The sequence below is a fragment of the Salvelinus sp. IW2-2015 genome, linkage group LG4p (assembly GCF_002910315.2).
Source record: "Salvelinus sp. IW2-2015 linkage group LG4p, ASM291031v2, whole genome shotgun sequence".
NCBI lineage: Eukaryota > Metazoa > Chordata > Actinopteri > Salmoniformes > Salmonidae > Salvelinus > Salvelinus sp. IW2-2015.
The window spans coordinates 21,292,564-21,318,263 of NC_036841.1; the positions used below are offsets into that span (position 1 = coordinate 21,292,564).

General features: G+C 41.0%; 1 protein-coding gene across 13 annotated transcripts in view; it reads left to right on the forward strand.

Moving 5' to 3' along the window:
* Window positions 1-25,700, forward strand: part of LOC111960691 (Friend leukemia integration 1 transcription factor) — a 124,089-nt gene that overhangs the window by 79,848 nt on the left and 18,541 nt on the right. Inside the window, exons 1-5 of one of the 13 annotated variants that reach the window (XM_070438783.1) lie at window positions 8,887-9,098; window positions 11,662-11,750; window positions 19,805-20,016; window positions 20,354-20,511; window positions 21,253-21,456. The exons of 7 other annotated variants lie outside the window; for them this stretch is intronic. In XM_070438783.1, coding sequence (XP_070294884.1) covers window positions 11,706-11,750; window positions 19,805-20,016; window positions 20,354-20,511; window positions 21,253-21,456 — 619 coding nt within the window. In that variant the 5' untranslated portion in view covers window positions 8,887-9,098; window positions 11,662-11,705. Of the gene's footprint in view, window positions 1-8,886; window positions 9,099-11,661; window positions 11,751-15,899; window positions 16,073-16,112; window positions 16,216-19,804; window positions 20,017-20,353; window positions 20,512-21,252; window positions 21,457-25,700 lie in introns of those variants that run through there. 5 more of the 13 variants (XM_023982850.2, XM_023982847.2, XM_023982854.2 and 2 more) reach the window with 5 other exon arrangements.

The window sequence follows — 25,700 nt, forward strand, 5'->3', positions numbered from 1 at the left end:
TTATTTTGACAGTTACCTGTATATTGTAGGTGATTACCTTGTTGAGTCTTACTTAGTCTTCTAAATGCTATATTCACAACTGTATGTATATGCAGGAGGTCTCCATTTCCATACAGTATGTCATAACACTGACTATCAAGAACACCTCTGACCAAACTCTGAACTCTGATCTCTGGGCATGTTTGGTCCTCAACTCCAACCCCATGTCTCTGCTATTGGAAACTGAACAGACCCAGTAAGATTGGATTCTTTTCTCATGTCAATCATATCAGTTGTCACCCTGCATAAATTATTCAAAGTATAAATGTTTTGGAAGTTGGTCCATATTATGTTTGTTCCAATTCCTTGCAGTTAATTTCTTTATTACTTATAATGGTCCTCTGGTTACTAGCATACTAATGGTGAATAGACTTACATGAGGTTCTCAGTTTGTTCCAAAGCTCAACTGTGCCCTCTATCAGTGGAACGCCACACTACGGCCATTTCTCAGCCGGTCCTCTCAGTAGGATGACAAAGTGAAGAAGTGCAGTACTGTTTCAAGTGGCAGATTACATTTGGATAAACATGTTTTCATGAGACCTGCTCAAGCTGAGATAATTACTTTGATTCAGGCATTTTCCATATTTGAGTGTATTTATCTTTCCCAAAACCAATGTAATATATGATTTTTGTTTTGTACACTAAATGACTAAAGTGGCTATGATCAAACACAGTGCTGAATAAATTGTCTTTATGTACACAAAGCCCATTATAAGAACTAGTATGGCCACCTGCTGGCTTCAACGTATCCTGCAGTCAGACCCAGAGAACAGCACCATATGTTAACACTTTGATCACCAGATACACATATGATGACACTGACACTGTCTCTATAAGAGGCAGGCATGAACACAGTGGTTTTACCCAGGCGTTTGGGGCACTTCCCTCACAATTGCACACAAACGCAACCTCTCTCTCTCTCAATTCAATTATATTTAAGGGCTTTATTGGCATGGGACACATATGTTAACATTGCCAAAGCAAGTGAACTAGAAAATAAACAAAAGTGAAATAAACAATAAAAATGTACAGTATACATTACACTCACAAAGGTTCCAAAAGAATAAAGACATAAAAAAATATCATTTCATGTGCAAATAGTACAAAAGGGAAAAGAAATCAACATAAATATGGGTTGTATTTACAGTACAATGGTGTTTGTTCTTCACTGGTCGCCCTTTTCTTGTGGCAAAAGGTCACAAATCTTGCTGCTGTGATGGCACACTGTGGTATTTCACCCAATAGATATGGGAGTTGATCAAAATTGAGTTTGTTTTCGAATTGTTTGTGTATCTGAGGATTTCTGAGGGAAATCTGTGTCTCTTATATGGTCATACATTTGGCAGGAGGTTAGGAAGTGCAGGTCAGTTTCCACCTTATTTTGTGGACAGTGTGCACGTAGCATGGCTTCTCTTGAAAGCCAGGTCTTCCTACGGCGGCCTTTCTCAATAGCAAGGCTATGCTCATTGAGTCTGTACATAGTCAAAGCTTTCCTTAAGTTTAGGTCAATCACTCTCTGCTTAGGGACAAATAGCATTCTAGTTTGCTCAGTTTTTTGTTCATTCTTTCCAATGTGTCAAGTAATTATCTTTTTGTTTTCTCGTGATTTGGTTGGGTCTAATTGTTTTGCTGTCCTGGGGCTCTGTGGGGTCTGTTTGTGTTTCTGAACAGAGCCCCAGGACCAGCTTGCTTAGGGGGCACTTCTCCAGGTTAATTGCTCTGTAGGTGATGGCTTTGTTTTGGAAGGTTTGGGAATCACTTCCTTTTAGGTGGTTGTAGAATTCAACGTCTCTTTTCTGGATTTTGATAATTAGCGGGTATCGGCCTAATTCTGCTCTGCATGCATTATTTGGTGTTTTACGTTGTACACTGAGGATATTTTTGCAGAATTCTGCATGCAGAGTCTCAATTTGGTGTTTGTCCCATTTTGTGAATTCTTGGTTGGTGAGCGGACCCCAGACCTCACAACCATAAAGGGCAATGGGTTTTAGAACTGATTCAAGTATTTTTAGCCAGATCCTAATTGGTTTGTCTCTCTCTCTCAATTCAATTCAAAGGGCTTAATTGGCATGGGAAACAAATGTTTACATTGCCAAAGCAAGTAAAATAGATAATATACAAAATTGAAATAAATAATCAGAAATGAACAGTAAACATCACACTCAAAAGTTTAAAAAGAATAGAGACATTTCAAATGTTACATTATGGCTATGTACAGTGTTGTAACAATGTGCAAGAATGTAAACTACAAAAGGGAAAGTAAATAAATATAGGTCTTATTTAAAATGGTGTTTGTTCTTCACTGGTTGCCCTTTTTTTGTGGCAACAGGTCACAAATCTTGCTGCTGTGATGGCACACTGTGGTATTTCACCCAATAGATATGAGAGTTTATCAAAATGTGATTGTTTTTTAATTCTTTGTGGATCTGTGTAATCTCAGGGAAATATGTGTCTACAATATAGTCATACATTTGGCAGGAGGTTAGGAAGTGCAGGTCAGTTTCCACATAATTTTGGAGACAGTGTTCACATAGCCTGTCTTCTCTTGAGAGTCCGGTCTGCCTGCCCGGCCTCTCTCAATAGCAAGGATAAGCTCAATGAGTATGTAAATAGTCAAAGCTTTCCTTCATTTTTGGTCAGTCATAGTGGTCTGGCGAAATAGCATTCCAGTTTGCTCAGTTTTTTTGGTTAATTCTTTCCAATGTGTCAAGTAATTATCCTTTTGTTTTCTCAGTATTTGTTTGGGTCTAATTGTATTGCTGTCCTGGGGCTCTGTGGGGTCTGTTTGTGCTGTGAACAGAACCTCAGTACCAGCTTGCTGAGAGGACTCTTCTCTTGGTTCATAGGTGATGGCTTTGTTATGGAAGGTTTGGGAATCGCTTCCTTTTAGTTGGTTGTAGAACTTAAAGGCTGTTATCTGGATTTTGATAATTCGTGGGTATCATGTATCATACTAATTATGCTCTACATGCATTATTTGGTGTTTTACGTTGTACATGGAGGAGGTACAACGTTAAAAAAACTATTTGGTGTTTGTCCCATTTTGTGAATTATTTGTTGGTGAGTGGACCCCAGTCCTCACAACCGTAAAGGGCAATGGGTTCTATAACTGATTCAAGGATTTTTTGCCAGATCCTAATTGGTATGTCGAATTTTATGTTCCTTTGATGGCCTAGAAAGCCCTACTTGCCTTGTCTCTCAGATCGTTCACAGCTTTGTGGACGTTACCTGTGGTGCTGATGTTTAGGCCGAGGTAGGTATCATTTATTGTGTGCCCTAGGTCAACGGTAAAAGATGGAATTTGTATTTCTCTCTCTCTCTTTCTCTATCTCCTCTTTGAAGTCTTGTCTTCTGGAAGAATGTGTGTTGTTGTTGCGGCCTGGCTGTCTGGCTGGCTTGGCATCAGTAAACTGCAGCGTCTGTTTACCATTTCACACATTTGTTAGTACTGCAAGCGAACTGGGGGAAGAGAGAGAGAGAGAGAGAGAGAGAGAGAGAGGAGGAGAGAGAGAAGAGAGAGAGAGAGGAGGAGAGAGAGAGAGAGAGAGAAAGAGAGAGAGAAAGCGAGAGAGAGAGAGAGAAAAGAGAGAGAGAGAGAGAGAGAGAGAGAGAGAGAGAGAGAGAGAGAGAGAGAGAGAGGTGGGAAGCTCTGTTTTGTACCGTTGTTATCTTTTGGTTCATTAACAGCTCAACCTTCTAAAGATGTCAGATAGGAAACAAATACACTTTCTTTTCATGTTGAAGTTGAGTCAGAAACCTAATTTCAGCACTTGACTTGTTTTTGTTTTAAAATACTTCACTAAAGTATAGCAGATGTCTGTATTTTGGGGTATAATAAGTGAAAGGATAAAGGCGTAGTAGGATATACTAATTTCGTGTCAAGTCTCGTGCAGATCTGCCAATGAAACTGAACATATTGTTCACATCTATAATTGCACGTCTTAGGACTGCTTCTTCTCTTCAAAATGCTTTGTAAGATGGTTACAACACTAARCTAGGTGAGTTGCTCTAGCTTGGACCAGAGAGCCCTCTAGTGGTCTAAGGATGTAATAACTCCTAAAAGAGGGAGATCAGTAGTGGGTTTGTTTATTGGATCCAGATTTGACCGTCTGAAAGCACAGATGAATGATTTTTGTAGTCTGGTAAACAGCCCACATCGAGAGAGTTCAGGCTGTCTGACACGTCTTGGGGGGACGGGGGCCTCAAAGTAAATCCCTGAGAATGCATGGCACGGTAAACCTGAGAGCTCTACCGCCTTCAACCACCTTCCAGGGAACAACACTTCTTAAGGAGCAAAGCAGTTAGACCAAAATGAGAGGTGACAGCATATTCATTTCAGCCTGTGTTTTTCTTTAAGTGCTTTTTAAAATGCTGTAGAATGATGAGCGGTCAGTAGATTTATATTCCAGGGATGATTTAGGCTTCCTAAGTGGCAGTACTCTCTACTGCTCGCTCCCTCTTTTTTTCATGGAGTATATGCCTTTTTGAAGGCTTTATTCCATTCCCATGTAGTTTATACAGGGATGAATCCCCTTGAGTTTTTATATTTTTAGTAAGTGTGTAAAGTAAGCAGCACCTTGGTTCCCATATGCAGTAAGGAAGAATGTCAGCCTTCTTTGCACTTTTGTACTCACACAGAGAAACATAAACACACAGGATAAGTACTATTTGATTACGATTATTTGATACACGTTGAAGGTGTGGTGAAACAATGGTAAGGCATGTATTCACCACACACACACATCCTTTCAGGGATTTTGATTAAACGGATAGCAGAACATGTTGTGTATAATGAGAGCATGTATTTTGTCTCCACGCCAAATTTTGATCTAAAGCATCATAGATCCTCTCCCAAAGTGCTGCCTGGAAGATAACCCTCGAGCCGAAGCCAGCGAGGCCTTCATATAAGGGACTGCTTATGCCTCCATGAGGTCAAAGAGGGTGTATTATTGATATTCTCAGAGCGTGATGAGTGGCAACACATCAGGTGGCTCGTCGGCCTCCCGTTAATTTATAGGGATGCCATTACCTTCATAAATGGTTGCCTCATGAAATGACTGCAGCGCTTTAATTTAATACTTCCCCCTGCTAATTAATATGACACACGTTAGCGTGCCTCTGTTTACACAGGGTGGGATTGATGGAGGCATTTTCCTCTCGTCGTCTATGAATTTATATTACATACCATGAACCCGGAGGATTCTTCTTCTAGACATTCAACTGTAACAGTCTTTCATGAAAAGACGAATGATGAGACTTATATAGGCCTTATAGTCTTCTCTACTCATAGTCCATAATCCCCCCTCCACCCCCACCCACTCCCTCCTTACCCCTCTCCTAGGACCAGAACTCCCTTCCCCAGAAGTCACGGGTCTTTGGGTTTAACTGCGCTGCATCTGGGCTTGACGGGGGCTACCGTGAAAATATGTCATATTCCGCCCTGCCTTGCCTTGCCTGGTGCCACACTCCCATTTTCTCTGCCCCCGAGGAGTTAAAAACAGGGCTGCAATGGGAGCTATCTCCATCTCTAGATCATCTCTCCTGGTAGCTCCTCCAAATAAATAAATAACCAATTACAGTTCAGAGTCAGTAAGGGGCTTCATTTACTCCAGTCGATGTAATCAGAGCTGTCTGTACGACATTGCTGCCACAAAGTCCTAAACACAACTGTTTTGGTGGAATCCCAGGAGATGGTGTAGAACTCTGGAACAGCCCATGATGTTTACACCAGTCAGGGGGCCATGGCCTGCCAGTGGAATGGAGATGTGGCACAGACCTGATTGAAGACATGTTTCTTACAGAGCAAGACAAAATGAATGGCTAGAGCCAAGAGATACAAAGAGAAAGCTAAAGCCTAGCTACTGTAACAATTGAAAATATGCAGATTGTGTAACTGTAACACCACAATGACCATCCTCAGGTGCACAACTAGCTTACAATTGAATCCAAATCTAATCAATGGTAACTGTGAGGTTGTTTTTCTTGGAAACTTTCTGAAGTTAGATTGGAAGGCAGATTGGATGGCATCTCTCTGATTTAGCATCAGATTAGCATTACTATGTTTTTTCTTTTTTGTGAACAGTTGTTTTTATTGTGTCACAAAGGCAATGCAATCAATACAAGACAGTAAAATGCCCCCCTTTTTTAATAACCCTACCTCCCATCCCAAACATACCCCTGGTAGCCCCACCCCATCCCCAACCTGGGTAGACACATAACATATATAAAAACATATATATATTTAAAAAATACTACACTACAATGAAATAAAAAGTACACACAGTTAGATTTATGACCAGTATAACAACATCAAGAAAGCCATTGTATCCCACATTCTCCAGCAAATAAGAGATTTCTGAAGCAGCTACTTCCCACATTTCCAGAGTAGTATGTTTGGCTGTATTCACCTGGGCAGTGGATAACTCCAACATAACCACATCTTGAAAGTATACCAACCATCCTTATATGAAGGTCACGTGGTGGCAACCAGCGTTGAACAACAAGTATTTTGGCAGCAATCAACCCAGACAACCAAACCTTAAATGTGTTTTCATTCAGCTACAGACCAGAATAGACATTAAAGGGAAAAACATTTTTACAAAATGTGGGCTCTTATAGGAAGCAACCACTCCCCCCATTGTTGCCTAGAAATGAGCTATGGCTGGGCTAATAACTCAATAACTAGCAAAGAATATGAACAAATGTGCACAGGTGTGTACATGCAGCTCTCGCTTTGATATCAAAAGAAGCGCATCTACTCGCGAATCCCCCACTCAAGCAGTTCTCTGGCCATCAATCGTTACTTTTTGTTGTTGATCATATAAACCCCTTTTTGTCTTTGCAAAGGGCGATGGGCGATGGACGATGGGCGAGTTGGTGGCAGAACAAAGGGTAGTTCTTATAGAACGCCAGCAAAAAAAAAGCCTCTATTTACATGTGGCTTATGAGTGCATTTCACACTACTTTTGGATTATAATTGGATTTTAAGGCTCGTATGAATGTCCTGCTTAATAAAATGTGTTTGTCATCCTTGCAAATCAATTGCATTATACTTCAAAAATACTTCAACTTCATCCAGTAAAATGGCTCTTTGGCTATCTTTTGCTACAGCCTATATCAATGAGCATTAGCATTCAGCTAACAACTGCTGCATCCAAAAATTGTATTTTGCAATGATCACGACCAAATATAGTCTTAGTGACTGTTCAAGCAAGAATCAAAACATAATTGTAAGCATATGAGAACCCAAAAAGTTTTTTTGATGTAATAAAAATGTAAATCTAGGCTATGTTGAATGGGTTTCTGATGGCGATGGCTTTCTTACTGCCACCAATATGTCAGTGTGTTGTGTACTGGACAAAGGTCTAGAAATACAGCAATTCAAAGTGAATTGCACAGATCCATTTATGACAATGGCTATTTGCATATCGGCCTACTGTAGCTCTCCCACAGTTAGTTATCCATATTAAGTCTTGCATAGTTCGTTTTGTTTCGGTGTGTTACGTTGAAAGTGGCTAATATTGCGTTGATTCAAGCACAATTCCCACAGTTAAGCGAAACATTGATAGTGTTAACTAAAGGGGAAAACTCTAGAAAGTTGAGTCAAGTTCAATCTAGTGTGCGCCACGCATGCAGTTTAGAGGGAACATTGCTGGTCAGTCTATGTTATGGAAAGAGCAAGTGTTCTTAATGTTTTTTATACTCAGTATGTGAAAATGCACATTTCTATGTTTTGCAGTAAAAAAAGATAGAGGAAGTTAAGCGTTTCCAGTGACATCATCAACTAATTAGTAGGCAATTAGTAGGCAATGCCTACTCATAATTGGTTAAAATCACATAATGAGTTGCACACAGATGATGTCATTGCAAACACTTATCTTCCTCACTTTTTTTAACTAAAAAAACATAGAAACGTGCCATTTTTACATATGTTAATGTTGGGGTGGTGCTGGAGAGTTGTACAATTTAGAAATTTCCCTTTAAGGCTATTGTAGATAACTATTGAAACCTTCTCAATTTAACGTTGGTAGTCCTGCATGAAATGACGACATTAACGAGGCTGTAAAATTCAATGCTTGGGCAACTTTTTTCACTGTGAATTGCCCAACATCCTTTTAGGGACTCTTGGGTGGAGGATAAGGACACTGTGTAGGAAAGGAAGTTGGTGAACTGAGTGGGGTCAACTGAACAGGAAAGACTCTCACTGGAGACGCGTGTTTCTGTCACGAGGCCGTGAAGCGCGGATCCTGCTATGGCTGCAGTTATTCCTGCGGGGCGGGAACTATCACATGAGGGGGCGATGGAGCATGAAAAAATATATGCCCCATAGAATATCTGCTTTGCTGGATTCCAAAGTAAAATCTGAGAAATTCGGATTTTTTTCTTCTAATAGATTGGCATTTCATTAAATGTGCCTGCACTGTTGTAAATGCGTAAAGGGGAGGAAAACATATTCTATCAGACATGATGTTAGCTCTTTTTGTTTGTGAAATAACATGATGTTAAACAACAGAAACTGTTTCATAGGGATGATGTCAATAAAATATAATTTGTGGTTTCAAAGTTGGCATGATATTTATTTTGATAAAGCATTTTATTTAACTTTTGTACAAAGTTCATTCGATTTCCTGTTCTATCCATAACATACACATAGCCTGCATGGACAGGTGTGTAAAAATGCCTATATTTGATTTAGTCAATAGCTTACGAAAGGAGGGCGGAAGGACATTAAGCCGTAGTCTTTTTCAAATTTCAAAGGACCTGCTTGTTTATGGTGCTGTTCCTCTGTATTCTAGATTTCCCTTATGTCATGGTTCAGTTGACTTGCAACTCCGGCTCCCTCTCACACTAAACGCAACGAGAAGTTTTTCGCTCTCTTCCAATTGGTTGCCGACTGGCGGCTCTCTTATCACAGTAAGGTTCTCATTCATACCCCTGTGTACGCCTTCTAAAAATAACTTACTGTCATCCATGGTACCGACATTGAATAGACGGGACAATTCATTTCAATTGGGGAATAATTCAACTGAAAGAGTAGACGACTGACAACATAACGACAGGTGGGTGAGGAAATTCCATTTGTAAGATTGCGACTCGTTGTCTTTTCTAACCATCCACCAACCTGTGCATGCAGCATGTTTGGTGACTATAAATCAATTCCACTGTTTTGTTACTAATTCTAGATTCATGTAGCCTGCCTTTTCATAAAACGATCTAATTTATCACGATTCCATGCCAGTCTTCGGATCTGGTTTCATTTAGCTTAAACAAATGCTTTTCAGGCTCTCATCCGATAAAAATGACATTTTTTCGTTTACAAGTTTGTTTTCGAAATGTGTTTTGGTTTGCCCTAATATAACTCGCTTTCAAGGTTTTTAGATGAGTGAGAACTGTGGTTAGAAAAAGTGCATAGATGAGGGAAAATCAGTTCGTTCTCATTTATGATGGATGACAGCACGCGCTTGTGCAAGGTAAGATGCTTAAAATGTAACACTAGAGGCTTTCAGCCCACGGGCTGTCTCGGAGGACAGCCACTGCAGTTATTCAACAGTCCTCCTGAGCCGCGAGTCGCCTAATTGGCTACAGATGCGGAATTCTATGCTCTTTTACCGTTTAGAAATGGGATGCATTTGGGAAACTTTATTAGGCGAGCCTAGCGTTTGCCTGCAGAAGCTGAAAATTTAAAAAATAGTGGTCACCAACAATTATCAATAGTGCCACGATCATAAGCCCCTTAGATAATATATCAGTAGCCGAGGTGATGCGGCAGAAATGCAATAACCAAAACATTTCAGCCAAACATGAAAGTATTCCATAAAATATGTGAGTGTGGGCCTATAAAATATCTGATCACACACTAGTCAGTTCGTGTGTTTCATATTTACTTATTTAGAGATTGCTATAACATGAATTCTGGATGTGTAGTGGTCCATCTGTTTTAGTCGTATTTTTGCTATGTGGTTGTTTTTAACATAATGCCGCAGTTGTTTTAGGGTCCCTGCACCATGTATTGTAGGCCTATATTGACAAGTGCTACCTTACCTTTCGTTTTGCCCAGTTTTCACAGTGACAGTGGGTGTCTCCTGTCAACGGATGAGTCGAAATGAATTAGGCTATGGCTGCAATCTTTGCATTGACAATAAAAAGTTAGTTCTCATTATTCACTCATTGTTTTTGGAGACCAGTGTTTGTCTCAGTGTAATTTGCTTGATGTTAGGAATGTTAAATGTTGCATGTGCCAATCTTCTTAATAATTCCACACTGAGGGAACGGCCAAAGACATCGTATTCGAGCTGCCCTTTCACCCTAGACTTTGTAAGCTGCACTTATTAAAGAGAAAAGTGTTTCAATATGTGGTAAGCTTTAGGGAGAAACGTAGTGAAGGTTGGGGTTTGGGATCTGCTGCCCTGCTCTCTCCACCAGAGGTGTCTATCGAGCAAACTAAAGTCATTCAACCATGGTAGTGATTCAGGCCATCATGAACAGTGGTATTATGGATGCGAATATGTGACTGGTTATTAGATTATCATTGTGCCACTAAATATGTGATGAAGGAAACAACAGTGCACGGACGGTCATACGGCTGAATGAATCAAGTCTGAGTCCAATAATTTACAGTGGGCCTATGAACCAAATCTGAACCTACTATATATTTTGGTGGAAGTGCTTTCACAGAATGGAACGCAATCCACTAAACCGCAATGCGCTCCTGGCGCGCTCCAGAGATCTCTAGCTCTGGTGGTTATTGATATTGTCAATAACTTACCCTGATATCACAACAACATGAACAATAGCAAAAGGCTTCCGAAAGTAAAAAGGTTTTCAAATGGTTTATTTAATTGAATGTGTGGCCTGAGGCGTAAATAAATAATTTAACTTGAGGGCGAATAGAAAAAAGATCCAAACAAAGCTAACGTGATAACAACCAGAGTGCAGAAAACGGAACTATTAGCCTGAGGGGAAGATTTTCAGGAGGTATCACTGCCATTGAACATTCACAAAAGTTTGCATGGGGCCCTGAAAATACAAGTTATTTAATTTAACATAAAAAAATTAGCTAGCAAAAGAGTCAATGAAGTATGAGTTAATCGATGAATGAAGCTTGAATACTGGATGTGTGGATATTAGTGCATTAGGAATAAAGGTTGTTGATGGTCAAATGCATTACTGAAAGATTGGGCGGGAGAGTTTGTGATTCCAGTGTTACGTCTAGCCTATACTATAGCTCTTTACCAATAGGAAGCTGAGTCATTCTTCCACCAATCAGACAGACATAGCTATCATAGCTATTTAGACATGACATATTGCCATGACATAATATGTATTATTCCCCACACAATAGGCTTTATTTGTCATTACATTGTTATTACATTATTGATTATTTTCGTCTGCATTGAACCACAATTGATGATCAATATGCCCATAATTATTAGAAATAGTATTATTGGGCACACTAGCCAACTAGTATAATTATTGTGCACATTATTAGCATATTATTACTATGTTTTACCATTATATTTATTTGTGTTGTTTTAATTCTTTTATTGCCTTATTATTTTAGAATATATTGCTCTTTTTCACCTTTTCCCCTTTTTTGTGCTAATATTCCTCTCCTCTCCCCAGGGCCCGTTGAACACTGTTGAAGACCTCTCGACCCTCTCGGTTCTATGAACATGTTTCAGACCGTGCCTGACACTTCGTCTTACGTCAAGGTAAGACAACATCTTCTCTTCGAGCAGGTCATTTTGCTGGACGGTCTGGGTTCTCCCTAATTTTCTATTCATGATGAGCCTTTGTGAATAATTAGCATCGTCTTGTCATTCTTTAAATAGCTATCGGTAAGCATACCATAGGCCTAATATGATAGGTATATTGAATAGGTATCCTATCAATTAAATCTTGTCACAATTGTCTCTCTCTATTCGGTTGTTGTTACCATGTTATAACCGTTATGCAAGAATAGGCCTGCATTCAAACATTTTATGGTAGCCTACTGTATAATGGGATTATTTGCATTTGTCTGGACATCACGATTCATTTAATGTCTTTGCCTTCAGTGCGGGACCGTTATAGCACATTGTTATATTTGACATCATGCCGTTTTTTTCTCTCTCCGCCACAGTCTCAAAGAATGTAAACAAAGCAAATAGTGGACATCTGGTTTTCACGTTTAAAACTCTGTGCATTGAATCACGTGGTACAGCGTGGAATTCCTGCAACCTGACAATGTATAGGCCTTGGGACGATTTGTTGGAAACGAAATATGCATTCCCATTGTTAATCTTATAGCCTATATTAAACTGCACAATCCACGACATGCCATAACCTACGTTTAAGAAACTATCAGTGTAAGTGCAGTCGCCATGTATTATGGGAATGTATGCCTACCTGTCATTGACTGCTCACCATAACACATCAACATTTCCGTAGGCTATTATGGGAATCTGGCTGTTTTAAAATACTATAGGAAATGTGATGCCATGTCTTTCTGTCATAGATCATTCGTCGAAGACCAATTGCATATAGGCGGAGCCTGTATGCTTATGAAAATGAACATTTGTGCTTAGTCAAGCCGTTCATAATATCTTTATACTCAAAATATTCCAAGAGTGACTTATGCTTTGTCGACTTATTTTCCTTTGCATATAAGGGCTCTTTTCATACATCCCTACCGTTTGTAGCGCTCTGCAGAAGGTTTCACTGGCCACACTGCTTGAGTTCTCTGAACAACTACCGATTTGTTTTGGGAGACTTGAACAGGAAGGAAGGAATGTTTGAGGAGAAAATATGCTTTGAAATGAGCCTTTCTGCTCCCTAAATAAGACAACAAGTCAATGACGGGGAAACAAATCCAGGAACCTGTGTAAAGTGTTCTCAGGTTAACCATTGAACGCTTACGATTGCTTAAACAACCCATATTGAACACAAAGTTCGTCCGGTCAATGAATATCACATTGCCCTCGTTTTAATCTAAACCTGCACTGAATTATGTTGCATTTGGGGGAAGATATTGATTGTTCAGAATGTGAACCAGGCACGTCTCGAGACAAATTTGTAAGAAATATTCTGCTTCATGGTCTAGCATTGGTTTTGTTTGATTAAGGCCAGGCGAGACTCGAGCTCTCCAATAAAAATACATCTCAAATTAATTATGGCCCGGAGCAAGGGACCAGACCGTTCGGTCTCCGCTTTTTTTTCCAGAGTATTTTTACTTGGGCTTTATTTTTGCCCGAGAAAGAGAAGGAGCTTACCAGAACTCTCAAGTCTAATGAACAATCTTAAATGGCCGATACATGTCTATGTCTATGTAGTGGTTAGAATAATAGGTCGAAAACGTTTGTCACATAAATTAATTTATAGAAGTCACAACATTAGGCCTATGAATGAATATTTGTTCACGAATAATATAAACATAGGCCTCTTTCAGTAGGCTAATAATCTTGCCTAATAATTCAAATGAAAACCTATAATAATAACGACATAATGATCACCGTCATAATTTAGCCTTGGATCATTTGGTAACATAATGGAGACGTTTAGGCCTATATCGGCTATTATTGAACATTTGTAAGCATGCGAAGTTGTGAAGTGCTATAAGTTCACGATGAGCATAAACTGAAACTAACCCAAGTGCTGTCCACCCACTTATTGTATTGTCCAATGGAGGTGCTATGGCTTCCCACAGCTCGTGGTAGGAAATGTCTGGCTGTCAGATTTCAGCGTCAAGTCAGATGTTCTGTGGTTCGCTGTATAAACCAACTTGCATCTGTTTATTGGCCTCCGAAAATATTTGTTACCACTCTCTTTGCATAAGCATGCACGTTCCGTGCGTAATGGAGTGAATAATTTGATTAGCTATAGCCTGCTCTTATTTAGTCTTTAGTTTGTTAGTGATTTGCCTCGGTTACTGTGGCTCTGTGACCAACTCAATCAATAGTGCTATGTGATTTCAGAATTTGGTCACATTATACCTGAAGTAACCTCAGGTGTCAACGAATCACATAAGATTTTGTTTGCGTTTTACGGGGTATTAGGCATATTTGAAATAGGCCTACTTATATGGCCCATAAAATGACAGTAATTCACTATTAGGCCTACTAGCCAACAGTCTATTAAAAATAATAAACATTTATTATTTTCAAAACGCTAAGCCATACCAATGCCCTCTGCTATTGCAAACGGGTCTAACATGGAGGAAATCTATAATTACGCAATAACGCACGAGGATGTGCGGTATTGCGGAGTGCCTGGATACAGCCCTTTTTAGCCTTGGTATATTGGCCATATACCACAAACCTCCGAGGTGTATTATTGCTATTATAAACGGGTTACTAACCTAATTAGAGCAGTACAAGTAAATGTGTTGTCTTTCCCGTGATATACGGTCTGATATACCACGGCTGTCAGCCAATCAGCATTCAGTCCTCGAACCACCCAGTTTATAATGAATAGTATACCATGACATTCATTCGGCCTACTTTCTTTCGGCCTAAATCCAATACAAACCCAAAACAGGAATGTTGAATAAGAAAATGTAACGGCCACTAAATAGTTAAACAAGGTGTCTCCCTTAATTACACGAGGCTGAATTGGCCTCAGGCAGGAGAAGCTTTGACCCCAAGCAGGATCCAGATGTGGTGGTATAGAGGGGGCCTCTCCCCCAACAGACCCCCAAGTCGAGAGCAGACAGGCCGGCCAGTCTGTCAGTCACAGCGTCGCAGGCTCCGTTTGGCCGCTCTGTGGCCTGGCCTCTCCCCCAGGCAGAGCCCATTGGTCTGGTCACGTTCAGGGCTGGCTCCATGTCTAGCATTGCGCTGAAATTGTGTCTGAATTGACAAGGACAATTTCCAAATGTAGAGGAAAATGGTTGGGGATGGGGACTGGAGATTTTTGTCCATGGGTCCAGTAGCCTAAGAAAGTAGTTCAACTATAGCCTAGGTCTAATAATAATAATAATAACAACAACAACAATCAAAATAATATTAGAAGCCTATAATAATGTAATAACAATGTAGTAACATAACATGGGAGTAAGTACACTTCATCATTACTTTAACGAAAACCATACACATTTACTCATTAACTAAACTCCAAACTTCCGACGGGGTTCCCCTTAGCAATATTTGGAAATATACAATCCATTATCATTCCCTCCTGTGTTTGATGCAGACTCACACATGTAGAGCAGACCTTGATATTATGCCTCTGGGGCGCTGCGTGCTTGGGTTTTATTAGGAAAACTTCACAGAGGCTTGGAAGGCTATAACAAAGAGTAGTCTAGATCGCAACAACCCTTGCCACAGGTAGTTCAAGTTCGTAATCCTCTTGGTTTGATTTACAGTTCATTTCATCAGCACTCTCGAGGAAAACATCTGTCTGCTTTGGAAGTGAAACTCTATTTTATATATCCATCTCGCAGTGGAAACGTGAATATAAGAAGTTAATAGTGTTGGGAATGATTTGGGCTACAGTAAAATCAGAATTGTGGAAAAATGTTTCATGCATTGCTTTTAAGCAATACATACGGAGATTATAAAACATAATGGAATCACATAACAGCCTATAGCGGTTAAAATGATAACTTTTTAATTGTAAAGTAAATTTAACATAATACTTGTATATCGATGGAATTGCTGAAACAAACTCATTCGCCAGTGTCTGTGACTTTTGGATATCAAAAATACACAAATGTAGCCTACAACAACATATGCATAACGCTGGCAACCATTCTATAAAAGTTTCCGAGTAAAAATATTAACAGGGGTGGTACACGCAATTGTTTTCCCTGCTTATCTCTTTGTGACAAGTATCCTGCTTTTTGGAACTACAATGAAGGCAGGGCTTGAAGTGACACACATAGCTTCCTTCTCAAAAGCGGTGACTTCCCTTCCCAAATGTAGAGAAAAAAACATCCGGTTAACTGTCTGTTTCTCTCTAAGATATATCGGGGGCTGGAATTAATTCAGGAGCGTGTCATGTTTGGAATATTGTTGGGGTCCGCTGAAAATTGCGCAAAATGGACGGAACTATTAAGGTAAGGGTGGAGGACGGGGTGTACGAGTTTGTGAGAGCTTTGCTTTTCGGAGTTGCGCCTCCTTTTAGCATGAGTTGCTATGTCTGTGAGTAGTAGCCTACAATTTTGGGCAATGAACGGCTTTTTATTTTGCTCCGAAATCGGTAAACCAGATGTTATTCTATTTTCCTCTTTATCCCGAAGTTTCCTTTTCCTTTAGGAAACTCTAAAAGTGAAAATAAGATTTGGTTGGATGCGAGTGCGTAGACTTACGTCTGGAATTAAAGTGCTTATTTTATTCAGTGAAAAGTATGTATTTATATAACAAAATGTAGGGCAATTATATTTCTCCAGTTGATATAGTGGTGAGGAGGGATTAAGCAATATGTAGGCGATATATGGCTGTACTGTTAGATGAACGTGCGTTTCTTTGTCAGGTAATGTATGATGTGTCAAAGAAGTGGTTGCGCAATAGTGGTGGCACGGTGACCGGGGATCCTTTCCCAGTTCATGGTTCAAAACGTTAATGATGGTGTTTTGGTGGTTCATGTCGTTTATTATGCAGGATATACAAGGAAGTACAATCCGTGCGTAAAACCATAGATTTTATACGCATATTTTCGGTTGTAAAAAGAGTGTAGAACATTTGCCATTTTTAGTAGCCTTGTCAATGGCCAAAATGTAATTTGGAAATATCACGGGGTGATTGAGAAGCGAAAACTGCGCATCTCCTTGTAATTCACTATTAACAAAAGGCGCACATGCTTACCTGGGTATTCATGCTTATATTGAACACAAAAAGTAATTCATTATAGGGAGGGTGCATATTTTAGTTTTGAGGGACGGGTATTCAAGAGCAGTCTTCGGTTAGCCATGCAGCCTCCGGTATTGAAATTCCAGATGCATTGCCATGCAGATGTTTGATGGCTAGGTCGCTGCATTTCACACCACGGTGTTGTGTCTTGAGTTTGAGTAGACATGGCCGGTTGTCCTGTAGACACGGCCGAGTTATTCTGCTCCTATTTCCAACGAACTGGACTATTATAATTGCCATGTACACGTATTGTCTGTCAGTGTGTTTTCTTTGCTGGTTGAAAAAAGCTGGTTTGTGTGGTTGAAGTGGCGGCTGGATGTGGTGTAAGTTTTTGAACAGTATAAGCGTTGACTGCACAGAAATGTTTAATTTATATTAAATCATTCTCACCCGACTGGTTTGTGATTGTTTAATACTCAAACATGCAAAATAGAAAAATGTAGCCCTTGTGAAATGATTGTTTATATTATCCTAAATTATCATGTATTGATGACAATACTATAACAACAATAATAACTCATTATTATAAATGTATCAGGACTGTGTATGTCTCTGTGTGTATATTTGATTGACTACTAACTGTATTCAGACTTTAGTCATCAAAGGGGGGGGGGTGTTATCGAGCCATGAGAGCCATCCTGTTTTACACAATCTGGTTTCCTGACAGGTTTCCCTTTCCTCCTCAAACAAAGGACAGGAATGCACCCTGAATCGCAACGATGCTGATGGGTGTGTGTGGACAACAAAATAGACCGGTGCAGTCTGGAAGTAGCGCACTGGGCACTGGCGCACAGACCCTTTAAAAAAACGCGACGTGATGCATTTGCAGGCAGGCTGTTTGGCTGTAAAGCATCTGTGGTGGCCCAGGCACGTGGCAGCTTCCACTGTCAGTTTCCCAAGAAGAGTTTAGAAAGATCTGTTAGTTTATGAATGAGGGTGGTGAACAACATTACACTATTTTGAGATGAWAATGGCACCATATGTACCATTAAATGATTGATATGTACAGTAAATAATTTAGAGAAAGCAAGACTTGGAGTGCGGTTATTATTGTTCCCTGAGAGAAAAAAATGGTAGGCTACTTGAATAGCCTACATGGGCAGGGTTGTTGGCACAAGATGTTCAGAAGAGACAAATGTAGATCAATTAACTGTATCTCTGTCCCACCCGTACCATAGGCCGTGTGTGTTCCACACTGATACAGAACACACATACCAAATAGACTCTGAGTGGTGTGTTAGACTGTTTGGAAGTGCATACATTCACACTATTTTTAAAACCTGTAATCTTGATCGGCACATGCCACTTGCCAATCATGGATTAAAAGGCAGGGGCTGATATGTCAGTGTAAATGTAATGTGCAACAGCCATAATAGCAGAGCTGCACATTCCCTCACTGCTCTCAACATATAATCCACAGCCCTGGCCAGCTGCTGTATAAACCACTCTGATAGGGTATATGGCTGCCAGACTGCCAGTGTCCAGCTACAGTATGATGGTTTGACTGATGAAATCACAGGTATGTCTGTCCAACTCTGACTGCGTTATCTGATGCTGTCTCACAGTATCATCCCTCCAGCCCTCCCAATGAATGGCCTCAAAAGCTGTCACCTTGGTCAGTTTGGAACCTTTGACACATCACAGACACATACAGTCAGTGTTAGTGAATGTACTTTGTAGCATTAGTATGCTGAAACGTACTGTACGTGAATATAATATGTGTGTTCTTCTGATTAGCGGTGAAGAGAGAAATCCCCGTCCCAAGATAGACATCTCAGGAAATGAGTACACAGGCTGTAAACAGCAGACTGGCCACTGCATGTATCACTGCAACTCTGCTTCACTTTTTCACTTGTTAGGACTCATTGGCTCCGGTTAAGGGCTTGTAGTAAGTAAGCATTTCACCTGTTGTATTCGGCGCATGTAACAAATACAATTTGATTCGATTTTTGAAATCTAGCCCTTGTAGCCTTTTTGATCCATGTTTGCTATTTCGTGAACAGTCAGACGTGTTTTGATGCGTACATACAGTACTTTGTTCTTCGACGGGGGAAGAACTGTGCTAATGGCACATCTTTGTCTTGATCTAGGATGTTATCTTTGAAAATATCTATAATCCCTCAGGATTACAGATATCTGTCTAATCTGTGACATCAGATGCTACCAGATCAGATGTGTGTCAGACATGAGCCTAATCCTTGAAACAGCTTAACTGTAATGACTCTAGATCAGTTTGTCTCTGTTGCTGCTGCTTTGTTTCACTAAAATGTGTCATTGACAGAGCTGAGGCAAGGCAGGCCTCACCAGCTCCTTCATTCATAGTAAACAGAAGTTTTAAAACTGATTTAGCTAAAAGGCTGCCACAGTCTATACAGGCAGAGCCGTTTACCTGTATATCTCATAAATAGTGTACATCTCTTTGGCTCTGTGTATAGGTTGTTGTATGTCAGATCATTGGAATAGCAAGTATTGTATTCCCATTAGCCCATATACATCTCTGGCAATGATAGATCTGATATGTTTTCCATGCATCAGTTACCAGACATGAGACAGAACACGTGGACACAGACAGAGGAGAATTCCAGGGGAGCCACTGTAGAACTGACCCCCTTGCTGTTCCTGTTGATTCTTCAGCTGCTGTTCCTTCTCTGTGGAAGGAAAACGCAGACTAGATCTTGTTGTGCGTAGTAGTCATCAGGACTTTAGTCATGTTTGAAGTCATGGTAACATCAACAGGAAGCTGTAGTTGCTAAATAGGCCCAATTGCTCTATACACAAACCACTTAGGATGCCAGATTGTGATATGAGACATAACTGCACATAATTACTCTAAACAAAATGTATCTACAACAAGTGAGAGATTGAAGTTGTGAGATCACAGGTTCTCTCTGTTGTTCTAGAGGAGCCCCGCTATAACCTGCTCCTCCTCTGGCCTACAGGAGGCACTGTCAGTGGTGAGTGAAGACCAGTCCCTGTTCGAGCCTCCTTACGCTGCTGCTGCCCCTCTACCCAAAACAGACATGACTGCATCTGGCACACAGGACTACGTCCAGCCCCACAAAATCCACCCATTACCCCCTCAGCAAGAGTGGATTAACCAGCCAGTCCGAGTCAATGTCAAGACAGAGTATGACCAGATCAATGGATCCAGGTATGTTCAGCAGTATGCACAGTCCATCTCACTAGACTCCAGCTCGTATGTCTTGCCCCTGTATGTCTTCATCTCTGCTGATTAGAGTTGATGTTCCATAGATTAGTCTAGATTCAAAAGGACAGTTGATCATAACAATTGCTTGTGCACAGTTAGATACGATTTTTGGCCACCTGCAGAAAGTGACACTTACATTCCATTGGGCTCTCTAGCTCCACTCCATTGGCCCTGTGGTTGTCTATATTTCAAAACATTTTCATCTCCCTTTAATACACACTTTGAGACAATATAAAGATGTCTTGTCTCTCCCTGACACTGACACTGTGTGTCTGTGCAGCAGGGAGTCCCCAGTGGACTGCAGTGTGGGGGGTAAATGCAATAAGCTGGTGGGGGGCAACGACACATCTCAGATGAGTTACGGAAGCTACATGGACGAGAAGAACGCTCCGCCCCCTAACATGACCACCAATGAGAGGAGAGTCATCGTCCCCGCAGGTAACAATGACTTCTATGATACAAACCACGTGGTATTTCTTTATAATTAACAAAAATGTCATATTATTTTTATTTTATTTCTCATGTTATTAATTGTTCATAAACTAGACCTACAAGTTAAATGACTCTCCATTCTAGGCTGTGAGAAATGTTTATTTCTCAGTAGTTTTTCTTCATAGTCAGATGGCGGGCGTATAAACAGGCTCTCAATTGGCATTCATTTTCTGATGTCGTAGAAATGTTTTTATTAGCCCCAGATCTATTTAGCTGGGTCATGGGTGAAGGATCTTTGATGCTTTTGTTAGTAATGTTTTATCTTACTCATGGGAGCATGACTAAACACATAGAGGCAACAGAGGTCTGTTCAGTCAAAGAGCTCTTTACATTAACTAATTGATTCACATATTACATAGTGTTATTTATGAGGGATAAATGCTTTGGGAAACATTCTCTCTTTCAGTCTTGGAAGAGATTTATGGTACATCAGATATACTGTAGAAAATATGCAGGTGTATGATTACATAGGCTACACAATCTGGGAAAGGATGGGTCACATAAATTAATTGAAAGATGGATGAATGAATAACTAGATAAATAAACAAGTGACAATAACGGATGAATACATTAGCCAATTTGGAAATAATTATTCCACTAAAACTTGAATTGCATTCTCAATCACTGTGAAAAGAGTATATTGTCCAGTGGTGTTTACATTACCTCTGTCCCCTTGTCTTCCTCCAGATCCGTCGTTGTGGTCTCAGGATCATGTCCGCCAGTGGCTAGAGTGGGCCATCAAGGAGTACGGCCTGCTGGAGATGGACACGGCCATGCTCCAAAACACAGACGGCAAGGAACTGTGTAAGATGAGCAAGGACGACTTCCTCCGACTCACCACCATGTACAACGCTGAAGTCCTGCTCTCTCATCTCAATTATCTCAGAGAAAGTAAGTTCTGGCAGCCATTTGAATTGATCTATACTGAACAAAAATATAAATGCAACATGTAAAGTGTTGGTCTCAGCTAAAATAAAAGATCACAGAAATGTTCCATATGCACAAAAACCTTATTTCTCCAAAATGTTGTGCTCAAATTTGTTTACATCCCTSTTAGTGAGCACTTCTTCTTTGCCAAGATAATCCATCCACCTGACAGGTGTGGCATATCAAGAAGATGATTAAACAGCATGATCATTACACAGGTGCACCTTGTGCTGGAGACAATAAAAGGCCACTCTAAAATGTGCAGTTTTGTCACACAACACAATGCCATAGATGTCTCAAGTTTTGAGGGAGCGTGCAATTGGCGTGCTGACTGCAGGAATGTCCACCAGAGCTGATGCCAGAGAATTTAATTTTAATTTCTCTACAATGTCGTTTTAGAGAATTTGGCAGGACGTTCAACCAGCCTCACAACCGCAGTCCACGTGTATGGCGTTGTGTGCGCGAGCGGTTTGCTGATGTCAACTTTGTGAACAGAGTGCCCGATGGTGGCGGTGGGATTATGCTATGGGCAGGCATAAGCTATGGACAATGAATTTTATCAATAGCAATTTGACTGCACAGAGATACTGTGATGAGATCTTGAGGGCCATTGTCGTGCCATTCATCCTCTGCCATCAACTCATGTTTCACCATGATAATGGACGGCCCCATGTCGCAAGAATCTGTATACAATTTCTGAAAGCTGAAATTGTCCCAGTTATTCCATGGCCTGCATACTCACCAGATATGTCACCCATTGAGCATGACATGTACGACGGCGTGTTCCAGTTCCCGCCAATTTTCTTATATGAACTGTAACTCAGTTCATATAATTGTTGCATGTTGTAGTTTATATGTTTGTTCAGTATATGTCTGATGGATCATAGAGGTGTAGAACTGTAGTTTCTTAGTGATCTTTCTTCTCAATGTCGCAACAAACAGTGATAAGTTGACAAAACAGAAGTTCTCTGTCTCTTCCATTAGACAGTTTGTACTGCAGTCTCACATTGACATACTGTACATCCAGTCTCGTTCACCCGGGTATGTGAGAATGCCACAAAACGTGGTTTACCCGTTTGCAATGTTTTACATTGGTATTTTGCCTGGATTGGCTTTTCATAAAGAGTAGAGGAGGCTTAAATAGTACAGACATTTCAGTCTGTTTCTCAGCCCATCGCCCCTGTTTTTGGATGTCAACTGAGGGTAAGAATGCCAAACCAAGGGGAATAACATGACTCACTGTGTTTTGTCACCATAGTCATCGTTTTACAGTTGCCAGACAATGATACAGCCTTACTGGAAACCTGGACCCCATTTCTCCAAAATGGTCACCCTGCAGGCCTTGGCACATACAGCCATTGCAGCCATGAGGACTTAAGAGTTTTTCCCCTGTAGATAACCATCATCTCTGGACTGTAACCCGCTCTCCCTCCACTTAGGCGTGCCTTATTCCACATATGCCACAGTAAGATGAAGCCCATGTGCATTGCCTCAGGAATCACACGAGCAAGTGAGGTCTGTGTGTTCAGCAGAGCATAGGAAGTGTATCTGTAATATACAATGGAGGCAGCTTTGCTGATTAATTGGAAGGCCTTTTGTACATTACGACCTCGCATGTTTTGGCAGCGAGACACGGCTGTAAAGAAACAAGGTTTCTCTGCACCATAATGCAAATGCTATCTATACGCAAGATATCAGGAGGACAGGCAGCATCTGGCATAGCGTACAGATCATCTGGACTGTGTACCATTCTGTGCTGTGCTGTATAGTTCAGGTTTTATAGACATCCACTGCATTGTATGGAGTTGGTGGATGGCCATCACAAAACATACTAAGCCATAATGTTGGAGGCCATCCATAAAATCTGTTATTTCAGTAAACCAGTAAATATATCTCACCCTCTACTGTATGTATGACGGTTATCCTCTGCTGTTTGCACTGTACTGCAAGAATAGCAGCTGCGGCTGCAAAACTCCACCATTTGGGTGGAGCCCCAAATGGTTTACTAATGGTTTAACATTTCTCTTTAAAATTGTGATGGGTCTTGCTGTGATGTAATGGGAACTTAATTCCGTGGGTGTCAACAGTTTTCTCTGTGCTGTGCGTGGCGTCTGGGTCCAGGGAATGGGGATGGCTGCCGTGAGTATAACAGCCCCATTGTGTTACAATGCAGCATGGACTGGAGGCTCTGTGTGTCTGACTGACCACCACCGGGCCCTCTCTGCAGAGCAGTTNTCAACTCTATTCGAAGGAGATGTGTCGCGCTGCATGAGGCAAATGGTGGTCACACCAGATACTGACTGGTTTTCTGATCCACACCCCTACCTTTTTTTAAGGTATTTACAGTATTTACAGATGCATATCTGTATTTCCAGTCATGTGAAATCCATAGGTTACATTGACTGATTTCCTTATATGAACTGTAACTTAGTAAAATCTTCGAAATTGTTGCATGTTGCGTTCATATATTTTTTCACTATATGTCAGTGATGGATCGTGGAGGTGTAGGACTCTAGTTTCTCAATGATCTTTATTCTCAGTGTGGTAACAAACAATGACAGAACAGAAGTTCTCTGTCTCTTCCATTAGCCAGTTTGTACTGCATTCTGACATTGACATACGTCCAATCTCGTTCACCCGGCCATGTGAGAATGCCAGAAAACGTGGTTTACCCGTTTTGAATGTTTTACATTGGTCTTTTGCCTGGATTGGTTTTTCATAAAGAGTAGAGGAGGCTTAAATAGCACAGACATTTCAGTCTCTGTTTCTCAGCGCATCGCCCCTGCTTTTGGATGTGAACAGAGTATGACGAACCAAGGGGAATTAAATGACTCACTGTGTTTTGTCACCATAGTCATCATGTTACAGTCGCCAGACAATGATACAGCCTTACTGGAAAACTGGACCCCATTTCTCCAAAAAGGGCACCCTGCAGGCCTTGGCACATACAGCCTTTGCAGCCATGAGGACTTAAGATTTTTTCCCTGTAGATAACCATCATCTCTGGACTGTAACCCGCTCTCCCTCCACTTAGGATTGCCTTATTCCACATAGGCCACAGTAAGATGAAGCCCAGGTGCATTGCCTCAGGAATCACACGAGCGAGTGAGGCCTATGTGTTCAGCAGAGCACAGGAAGTTTATCTGTAATATACAATGGAGGCAGCTTTGCTGATTAATTGGAAGGCCTTTTGTACATTACGGCCTAGCATGTTTTGGCAGCGAGACACGACTATAAAGAAACAAGGTTTTGCTGCACCAATATGCAAATGAAATCTATAAGCAAGATACCAGGAGGACACGCAGCATCTGGCATCTCGTACAGATTATCTGGACTGTGTACCGTTCTGTGCTGTAGAGTTCAGGTTTTATAGACATCCACTGCATTTAATGGAGTTGGTGGATGGCCATCACAAAACACACTAAGCCATAATGTTGGAGGCCATCCATAACATCAGTTATTTCAGTAAACCAGTAAATATTTCCATGGATATCCCACCCTCTATGTATGACAGTTATCCTCTGCTGTTTGCACTGTACTGTATAGCAAGAATAGCAGCTGCAAAACGTCATGACATGGAGCAGGGTGGAGCCCTAATGGTTGACTAATTTTAAAGTTTCTCCTAAAAATCGTGATGGGTCTTGATGTGATGTAATGGGAACTTTATTCTGTGGGTGTCAACAGTTTTCTCTGTGCTGTGCGTGGCGTCTGGGCCCAGGGAATGGGGATGGCTGCTGTGAGTATAACAGCCCCATTGTGTTACAATGCAGCATGGACTGGAGGCTCTGTGTGTCTGACTGACCACCACCGGGCCCTCTCTGCAGAGCAGTTTTCATTAGGAACGGTTGCTGCGGGACTTAGCCTGGCTTAGGCGTCCTGCACTGCGGCTCTACCCCCGCCACCATTCTTTTGATTTAGTTGTTGTGTGTTTTGGAAACAGAAGAGATGCTTCGGAATCCTCCGCTCGGGTATTGAAATTGCTTTGGACTCCTTCCCAAGCCAGGAGACAAATGCTCTCTCTTCGTCCCGTGCCTGGCTGACCAGTGGCAGGCCTTTTGAGAAATGAGCAGCACTATGGCATATATTGGGAGGGGGGCTCAGGTTGAGGTGGGAGGAACTGTGTTAGTAAAGGCACGACGTTGGAAGAGGGTGGAGAGCTTCCAGGGTTTATCCTGGAAACTGAAGCCGATCTCTTCCCCCCTGCAGCA